A 10,302-nucleotide genomic window follows, 5' to 3' on the forward strand; every position below is an offset into this window, starting at 1 on the left:
AGCCGCCGGCGGCGGGATGGAGCTGGTGGCGGAGCTGAGGGACCGCGACGGGCGGACGCGGTCGGTGCGGGTGCCGCTGCCGCGACCGGAGGGGGAGGGCGAGGCCGGCCAGCTCCGCGGACTGCGGCGGGGCCTGGCCGAGCTGCAGGAGCGGGTGGGGGAGCTGCTGGCGCCGCTTGTGCAGGAGGAGAGGGAGGCGGCGGGCGATGGCGGCGGTGGGCCGCACGGTGAGTGGCGGCGGGGTCGGGCGGGCTCCGGCGCCCATGGGCCGGCCTCTTGCTCATCGGACCCTGACTTGAACCCCGGCAGGTGATGACGAAGACGACGAGGAGGAGGAGGAGGAGGAGGATGAAGGCGAAGACGAAAACAACGTGGACGCCGGTGACCCACCTGCGAAGCGGACGAGAGTTCAGAAGCACTGACGGCAGCGCTGGGGACCCGGCTTAGGCCGGCAAAGGGAGGCTCCGGGTAGCGGTGCCCCGGGCCGGGGCAGGCCGCGCGGCCAGGCAGGCGCCTGCGTCTCTTCTGCTCGTGTTTCCAAACGGAAATGTCGATCCCGACACTATTTTAACGCGGGAGCCTTAACGAAAGGACGCACCGTGGCGTTGGCGGCATGTTCCTCACAGGAAACCGTGTTACGCCGAGAGGAATCTTTAGAGTTGACAAAACTGTTGTCACAGGTCTTCCGACTGCTACGTTTTTAATGGCTTTTTCCAAGTCATAGCATTTTTCCATGTGTCTTAAACTTTTAAAATAAAGTAATAAAACCTGGAAGGAGTTATTTTGTCAGATATGATCTTAAAGTGGTACAAAACAACTTTTATTTGCATGGAGACAAAGTACACTATTCAAAAGTAAAAAACATCTGTCTGACCCTGTCCATTCCTGAACAGTCCTACAAGAGTCCTGTACAGTCCTGCAATGGAAGATTATTTTTGCCTATTATCTAAAAGGTTTATTTTAGTCACCCATCAATCATTTTCCTGGAAAAGGTCATACACAAAGTAGATTGAAAAAGTTGGGAATCTCGGTTTCAAAAAATCCTCAGTTTTTGTGACAGCCAGGAAAGTGACAAGTCAATGTGACTTTCGTAATTATCTTTAATATTCCACAATTCAAAAACTGCTGTCTGTCCTAGGCCTGTTTTCACCAAATGTGGGGTTTTTTTTTTTCTTTTTTTATGCAGCACTTAATCTTACATACTTTATTCCATCACTGAGTTTTTTACAGGTTGATTTTTAGGTTCATTTGCTGGCCAAGTCAAATAAATAAAGTGAACATCACAGCATTCTGCCTATGTAGAACTCTCAACGTTGCCTAAAAAGAGCAGAGTGATTTTTTGAGATGCTTTCAAAAAAAAAAACAACTTCAGGCAGGTAACTAGGGGAAATGTAGTAGTGTTCCACACTGGTTGCTGTAGTTATTTCAGAGGGGAAGAAAGTATAAATATTCAAGTAACACCTACAAGCAGGTTATGCGTAGCAGTTCTTGGCTGTATAAATCGGCATAACCCAATCCCTCTGCTGAGGGAGCTGCTTCTTTCTTTTGACGGTTATGCAGCATCTGGAATGTCATTAAGGTAAGGGATGCTTCTTGCAACGAAACCGTCAATGCTTCCCTTATGTTACTTTAATTCCTAGTTTTTGTTTGGTACATGCTTCTGTGAGCAGGCATAAAATGTTCTTGATGGCCAGTCCATAGAGCTTACCGTTGAGCCTGAGAGTCTGCTCTAGCAGAAACTGACTGATTTAATAGTGGGAAAAGCATTATTTATTTATTTTTTTCATGTGTTCCACTGGCATGGTTTATGGAAACTGAGCAAATCCTGAGACTTGTGTATGGGGGGCAAAGTATCAGAATAAATGATGAATTTTTATGAGAACGAAATTGTCTGCTTTTGTTTGAATTGGGGGGGGGAGCTGGCAAAGAGGCTCAGTAAACAGATTTTGGACATCTTTATGTACCCTTATTTTAAGAAATTCACCCCACACCCCCCGCATTGTTCTGTTAGCAGATAGGACAGAGGCATAACTGAGGAGAAAAGACCAACCCTGAAGACAAGGGAACTTCAGTCACTGAGGACTTAGGGTAAGAGAAAATGAAACAAATCAATTCTCATCTCTTGTCAGGCTGCAAAATCTTCAAGTGGTAAAATGCTTAAAGTGTTTTAGGGTAGATAATTTATTGAAGGAAGTGGCTTATCAAAATGGCAAAGGCAACGCTTAGTACAAAAAACCCCCACCCTGCCTTCACGTGACCTGTGCTAGAGCGATGACATCTTTTATGAGTTCTGTTCTGCAGCTTTGGAAGCTGCTTGTAGAGCTACATCTGAGCGCAGCATTTTCCCTTTTGCTTTGTTTCCACCTCCTACCCCTCCAGACTACAGTCCCCAACACCCCAACAATGGTGGGAACTGTGGGATAGCTAAAAAGCGGCATTTAACGTTACCCGTGAATTTGTGGTCTTTTTACATATATAAACTTTGTGTAAATAATCCACTGGCAAGTCACAGGCTGAAAACCTCTGGTCTAAAGCAACAAACCCCAGCTTGACTAGTGTGGGAGTAAATGCAGGTCATACCCCATTAACAGGATACTTCCTTTTTCTGTTAACCTGGGCACAGTAACACGCTGCACCTGAGCTCCAGAAGATTTCAATGAGCATTGGGTCAAGAACAACTACTCAAGCTTTTGCCTTTAAAGAATCATTTCTAGTCCTTATTTTGGCCACAAAGACTTTTAAACGATGAAAAGCGTACTGAAGCTTCATGGCGCCTTGTGTAATTCTCTACCCAGTAGGTTTGCTTGTCACAGAAGTGCCCCAACTCAACAGAGAACTTCATTTTTCTGAGAGCTGCTGCAAAGTAACTAGGCACGGAAAACTCTACTATGATGAGGTTTTGGGTTTTTTTTTTTTGTTGTTTTTGTTGTTGTTTGTTTTGTTTTTTCCCTTCACCCCTCCATATCTCTTTTAGGAAGAACCAGCTGGTGCTGCTCAAACAAGTAAGTGAAGCATACAGGTTTTTCCATGGCTGTGGGAGAAGCTCCAAGATTTTCAGAAGACAGGAAAACTTAAGATTTACGTGTGTGGTGAATAAAGCAAAAGTCTACACTGACTTTTACAAAGTTGTCCTAGAGGATGAAGCTTCACGCAGGCCATAAATCAACTGTGGCCTCTGCATTTTAGGTAGAATAGATAAGCCTTGATGGAAAAAAATATGTCACACTCTTCATCTCTGAGATCTGCTAGTGCTTTTGGACCTCAACTACATTGTCTAAAAGCGTTGTCTAAAAGTCATGGGCTTCGAGTACTGACAGTTGAGCAGAAGTACCTTCTTGTGGCTGTAGCTTGTTTGTTCTTTCCAGAAGAAACCTGTACCGTAGGGCTGGCTTTAAGGAGAGCTAAGATGAGTCAGTTCTTACAAATTAACTACCTGGTAAAGTTATTAAACTGCTTTTATGCATTAGGTCGCATGTGGAAAAGAGGTTCTGGCACATGAAAAGCAGCGTTTTTTAGAAACTAATAGAATCATAAACTGGAGAGCATCCACTTAAGATGACAATGGACCAGTCAAGAGAAAACAAGGGGAGTCAGTAGGTATCCTGCACAAACCAGAAAGTTTTGTCCCAAGGAGAATTCAATCCTCATATCTCTAATTAAAAAAGAAATATTCTACTTTGCTGCTGGAAGAAACACATGTCATAATGAACACACTTTATGGCAACTTACTGCTGTCCAAGTCTGAAGGGCTGCAGCCTGACGTTACGCTTGTCACTGGACCCGCTCTCCCATGGGAGGAAGTGAAGAACACGCTCAGCAGCACATGAGAAAATGTGGCAGACATTTCCCTGAGACAGGATGGGGCTGTGGGGTGAAGGTGAGCAGCTAATGAAACCAATGCTCAGACTGCCCAAGAGTGATGCTCAGGCAGTCTGACAGAGCTTTACTTCATGACACAAACACAGCAAAAAAATCCAGGGTAGGTGGCACAGAGATGAGTATTAATCAGCCTTGTATTAGAGCTCCTCACTTTCTTGGCAGAAAATTTAAGCTCTGAAGGACTGCTAAACTGGTAGAGGTTAGCAGTCTTCGGAGGACTTCCTTACTGCCTCTATTATTACAGCTTCTGCTTTAGGAAGCTCCTCAAGATCAGGTCTGAGCCAAGTCATTTTAAAACAGTATGAGCAAAAATAGCTTTCCCACCCCCAAGTAGAAGTTGTAGCGATTCATCTTTTCCACCCACTCAGTGCAAAGGACTAAATAGATCTGTATGAGCAAGCTCTAGTATAAGCTAGTCTCACCTCTTTTATTAATGCCACTGCTGTAGAAACAGATTTGTGCTATTATCTGTCATTTACAATCAAGAACTAATTGAGGAGTACTGTAGGCTCTAAAGAGGTTGTAAAACTTCTTTGAGCTTGATTATCTCAAAAGCCTACAGTACTTTTCAATTAATTCTTCTGTCACTTTGTGTTACAGGCAGTTACCTTCTGTGACTGAGAACTAATTAGCCTTGACACTATACACAAATCTTCAGGATAATCAAGCTTAAAGTTATAGCACTACTTTTAAAAGGCTACAGCAAAAAATAATTTAATAATTAATTTTTGTAGTCTTTACTTACTCTGTGGGTAAGACTTCACCTGTTGATGTTTCACTGGTGCCAAAAATGCTGGGAGCATTTGTGTAGTGTTGCTATGCACTATGTTAATAGTTTATACCAATTCTCTCCATTGCTGCTTTCCACCTCAAGCTCAAATCCTTACAGACACGGCATTTGCTTGAATTAGATCGTGTGTGTTTCTGTAGTTAGTTGTAAAGCTCACGCTTGTCGACAGCTTTAATCCAAAAACAGGCTTCTGATGCAAAAGTCTACAAACCTCTACAAACACAAACCTCTGCTTGGTAAGTCACTGCCGCGCCCAGCACATGCTCCACATCCGGACAGTGTGGCTCACCCCATCAGGCGCACTGAGGAATTTGCTAAAGGCCACGTGCTTGCACAAAAGAAACTTAGTTCTCCCTATAAATTTCCATTTTTGATACTTCCTCTTATGTTGTTGTTCTTTAAATAACTCCATCTAGACACAACAGAACTGCTCAGCTTAACAACTACAGCATCAAGTTAAAAACATAGCCCAGCCAGAGGTTATCTCCCTGCTACACAAGGGGAGAGAAAAGAACAAGGGGTTCCATTCCAGCCAGCCCCACAGCTTCAGGCTACAGACAAGCAATTAGGGCACAGAGCATAAAAGGTCAACAAAAAAGACCAACCAGACACACACCCTGCGGGAAGGACAGGAGTGTAAACTACAGCAGCTGACTGCCAGCACTGCTATCTAGCAATAAACATATACCAAAAAAAAGCAATTGATATAAATATATATATATCTCTATATTAACAGACTTGTGTTTATAAACATTGAAAAGTTTTTATTTTATAGATAAATAGGATGGTGATTTTTAAAGTTAGGAAACAAGACAACTTAAAAGCTGTGACTCCCAAAGATACAAGCCAGAGTTTATACTTTAGTCTTACTCCAGCACATTAAGACGGCAGCTTCCTCCTTTCCATATTGCACTTAGAAATGAAAACCTTCTTGTAAAGGCTACATTGTTTTCAGGTCCTAGCACCGATGCTGGCATTTGAAACCAGTGTCTCAAAATATCTCCAAATGCAAACAGAAAGTTTAAGGTGTTGTAACTGCCATGCTTAAACATAGCAACACTGAAAATAACGTTCTCTTTCCAAAGCAAGAAAAAGCTGATACTCTCCAGGATTCCCTTAAAGTAGACAGAAATGGATTAGCGTTTGTGATGATTGGGCACCAACAATCACATACAATTCAAATCATAATCAGGAGTTTAGTTCATAATTGTTTTGGGCCACTGCTTTTGAAGAGAGTATTTCACACTGTTTTCACATTTGGAAGGTTATTTCCATCATGGCCGGCTCAAAACTTTAGTTATTCTAAGAAGAACAGACAAGAAAAAAGGACAAGAAGAAAGAACAGATGTGATATTATTCAAAATACACAATCTAGTCATTGGCATTAAATGCTATGCCAAAATAGCACTGAAAAATAGAGGCTGAAACTATGGTAAGAAATCTCAGTGGAATTTCAGTATGACTGAAGAAATTTGCATTGCAAGAATGAGAAGGTCTCTTTAGTTCTTCAAATTTCTGGAAGAAACATGATTATCTGTCTTGCAACCTGTTTGTAGCATCCCCCTCAACCTAGTACCAGTCAACTTTCCCAAATTCAGAGTTTTTCCTAATACAACAGTGCTCCCACAACATGGTTTCACATCATGTCCAGAGTGAAATTAGAACAGTAGTAAATTCCAATCACTTGTAATTTTATCAAAGGAGATTTCTATAGACAGGAGAAGGAAACACAAATTAAGTCTTGTGCAGATTATAGGCCAATACCAGCATAAGATGCTTTTGACGTGTTAGGAAAAGAGTTTAAAGCACCAACCTCCAGGCTTACGCCACTCCTCACTGCATACCTGCTACAACGCGATACTGGTGTGGTCACTGAAAAAAGTATGCTACCACAGAAAAAAAAAAAGTATTTTTTCCCCTTTAAAGGTTCGCACAAACTTTATTCTTTGCTTCCTGTATTTATATCTAAACTTATTTTTTAAAAAAATCATTAAAAACCAGCACTGATGTAGATATTAATTACTTTAAATAAAAAAAAGAAAAAGCAAAGAATTGTGTTAAGTGCAGCTTTTATAATCATGTTCTGTTTTTTTTTCCTTTTACATTTACCACAAAAGAAGTATATTTTCATTGATTTTACTCCAAGGGAAAACAAAGGAAATAACTTTTTTTGCGCAGAGGAGTAAAGTCATGAAACAGAAATTTATTTCCCCACAGGACGTTTCAGATGGAGTGTTGCAATTTTGCATCATTAAGGCAAAATGAGGAATACTTCCATCAGGTGTCACGTAGGGCTCCCCCACTCTGGCCATTCCCATAGACCCATATTTAAAAACCTTTGCAGTTACTTTTTTTTTTTTAAATAGAAAACAGTCACTTTCTTCATTGCTTAACAGTTTGAAAGAAAAGGCTCTCTCCAGCCTTCACTCAGAACTTCAGTCTTGTGATTAGATCAGGCATACGCAATTGCTTCAAAACAGCTACGGAAACTAGAAATTGAACTAAGTGTCAATCAGTTGTAATCTACTGATCTGATTAGAGGCCTTCACAAATGTTTGATGACGATTGCAAATAACAGCCAAGCAGATAGGAATGATGCAATACCCAACAGTTTTGGGGTCAGCTCTTGTACAGGAATAGAGGAACAAGAACATCTGTAAATATGGTATTAAAAATATTATAGTCCACAGCCAAAAAGGCAAGGATAGCAGTCGTACTTTTAAGGAGTGCGTCCATGTGGTTCCTTCCTGTGGTTCCTTGGGGTGTTGCTGAATGTGCTCCAGTGCTAGTTTGTTGTAAGTCTCATTGATTTCAAAGACGTAATAAAAAGCTGCAGCACTTGCTAGTAAGTACAACCCCACACCAATCCATCCCATCCTCTGGCGGAAGTTCATCATTCTCCATGCTCTGCACCTGGAACAAAAGGCAATGCATATATTCAGTACAGCTGAGAGAAAGAAGGGACACAGATGAAGAAGTTATCATAAGATAATTTTTTCTAACTTTTCATTACACGTCAGTAAAAACAGCCCACACATCCATTTCTGAAGACCCGAGTTCTCTCTACATCAGAGAAAACCATACTACTATGACAGCAACAGGCTAATGGCATCAATGGCTCTGGCTAGTTTAGGGCCTGCTAGCTATCAAGTTACCCCAGGCTAAAGTCAAGTACTGAGTGAACAAAACAGAGGTCATGAATTAGGTAAAGTTACCCCATCTGCCCTCAGTGCCTCTAGCTGCAGGGTGGAAATAATACAAGACTTTCTATAAATATGGGAAGTTCGTAAAGTTCTTTGACATCTGCAAGACAAACACGCTGCTAGCCAGCCAGTCACAGCAGCACCACTGCTTGTTTGCCATGCAGCAACATCCACTTTTATTAAGCTCTAGCTGAGTGCCCACCTATGAACCATATTAAAGGATGCTTTCAATCTGAACAGGAGAAGATACGTACTAAAGGTATGTATTTGTACCCATCTGCACCCATGAAGATGCTACAAGCATGCTACCTGCACCTAACTGTATTTCTGCTCTGCCTGTGTGAACAGTAGCAGCGTGTCTTCTAGAGGAAAGGAGCTGAACACATGTACTAGTAACTGACTCAGTGCAGAACAAACCAGACACCAGTCAACTGGCATTTTTCAGAAGCAGCACAAACTAACACCACAGACACTACCGGACTCCATTTTAGCTGCTTAAGATCTCCAGCAGGCTGTATGGGTGTTGGTGACTTTAAACACTCCTCAAACCAGTCACAAACGTTCTAGCTGAAGTACCTCCACTCATACCAAGAAGTCATCACCACCCTCCCTCAAAATAGCCCTTGGGCAGAGCAAGGAGAACCACCGCTTCATTGCGGCTGGTTAGAGTTCTTCTAAGAAATATGCTTTCTCAGACTGTTGGGGTTTTAATCTTCCCTACCTTTTTTAAGAGAGGGGTAAAATCAACTTATGCAGTGCTGTTTCAAGAAAATATATCAGGCAGAAATGCTTATTTAAGGATGATTTATGCATACAGAACAATAACGAGTAATGCAAGTATCAAAGACTTCACCATAATCAATAAAAAAATCACTACACCTTTCTAACCCCCCCCCCCCCCTTCCTGAGGCCAGACTAATCTGCCGGGTTACCAATCTTGAAAGGCTTCCCAGTTTTCCATATGTGAAGGATATCCTCAATCCTGACCCTACAGAATCTGATCAGGGTCACCCTGGAGAAGTTGTTCTGGCTCTCACGCTGCTGCAGTTATGGTGGCTAAGGGAGTCAAACACATTGTGGCAGTAAATACCTGAGAATGCCGTTACTTATGCCTGTGACAGCTGTTTGTTGTTTAGCTTATACTTCTATATAACTTAACAGTATGCTTCCCTGTAATACACGGAGTTAATCCTTTTAGTAGGACAACTGAAAAATTTGTGTAAGAAGTTGCTAATCCACTAGGTAAAAATTTAAATTCCAGAGTCCATGTTTACCCAACAGCTAAGTCACTGTCCGTTTTTTCCAGTAGTCTGGCATTTTGGAGATGGCAAACAAGCAGTCGCCGTCAGAGAAAATAAGTCTTCCAAAGGAATGCACATATTGAAAACACAAACACTGTTAAAATTGCAGTAGATTTAAGAAGGAGAACATTAGTTGCTTTTTCTCCTGCCCTTGCTAGTCAGCAGTAGCCAGAAGAGGAGCCTTAGTTCTGGGTTACACCGAGAGAGGCAGAGATAACGCTTAAGAGTTTTCTCATTCTTATCTGCCGCTTCGAGACACAATTTTTACGTGAAGCTTTCAGAGTCAACGGCGGTGACGACCACAGCCTCTCACCCCTGTTCCGCGAGGGCTCCCGGGCTCTCCTCCCGCAAACGGGCCGGTCAACGCGGCCGCCGGCGACACCCTCAGCGCTCAGCCTCCTCCGGCCAGCGCTCGACCGGCGCTCCGGGCGAGAAGCGCTCCGCCACAACCAAGGCCAGCAGGCCCTTACCTTCCTCCGGCGGAGAAGGAGGGAGCGGGAGGGCGGCGGCAGGCGGCCCGCTCCCCTCAGCCCTCGCCGCCGCGCCGGGAAGCGGAGGGCCCGTCCGGCCCGCCGCGCCGCTGCCGGTTCGCCACCATCGCCGCCCGGCCACCGCTCCGGAACCGCGGCGCTTCCGGCATGGGAAAATTACTTCCGGTGCGCGCCCGTCTGTATCCGGGGCGGGACCCGGTTGGCTGGCGGCCATCTTGGCTCGGGCTCGCACCCCTCTGTGGCGCCGTTGGCCTCGCCCAAAATGGCGGAGGGCCTGCGTAACTGCTCGTCTGCCTTGTTCACCCTTCGCTTGCTGTCGTCACCGAGCCGCCGCTGTCGTCATCGTCATCATCTCAGCGCCAGTGCCACTTCACGCGGTGGTGGTGGAGGAGAGGCCGGGGTCCAACAGCCCAGCCGTAGCACCGGCCCCTGGTGTGCAGTGATGGGCAGGCCCGTGCCCCAGCGACCCGGCGCAGAGCTTACCTTTTCCTGCGCTGCCCGTTTGGGTGCGTTTGTTTTAATTGCGCAGGCGCTCGAGGAGAGGAGAAATTCAAAAAATTTGAGTTGGCTGCGTTCGCCAGCTGCGATGTGTTGAGGGAAATACCAGTGGAGACTAGTATGTTGTGTAACAGTCTCCA

General features: G+C 44.1%; 2 protein-coding genes across 2 annotated transcripts; one reads left to right on the forward strand and one right to left on the reverse strand.

Moving 5' to 3' along the window:
* The first annotated feature begins 16 nt into the window (after positions 1-16).
* On the forward strand, positions 17-422 carry GON7 (GON7 subunit of KEOPS complex). The gene is made up of 2 exons (XM_074148725.1): positions 17-227; positions 310-422. Exons 1-2 carry the CDS (start codon positions 17-19, stop codon positions 420-422), a joined length of 324 nt encoding a protein of 107 aa, XP_074004826.1.
* Positions 423-5,421: 4,999 nt separating this feature from the next.
* Positions 5,422-7,576, reverse strand: LYSET (lysosomal enzyme trafficking factor). Its single transcript, XM_074149535.1, has one exon. It carries the CDS (start codon positions 7,564-7,566, stop codon positions 7,171-7,173), a length of 396 nt encoding a protein of 131 aa, XP_074005636.1. The 5' UTR covers positions 7,567-7,576; the 3' UTR covers positions 5,422-7,170.
* Between the last annotated feature and the right edge of the window lie 2,726 nt (positions 7,577-10,302).

The sequence above is a fragment of the Numenius arquata genome, chromosome 6, assembly GCF_964106895.1.
Source record: "Numenius arquata chromosome 6, bNumArq3.hap1.1, whole genome shotgun sequence".
Classification (NCBI taxonomy): Eukaryota; Metazoa; Chordata; class Aves; order Charadriiformes; family Scolopacidae; genus Numenius; species Numenius arquata.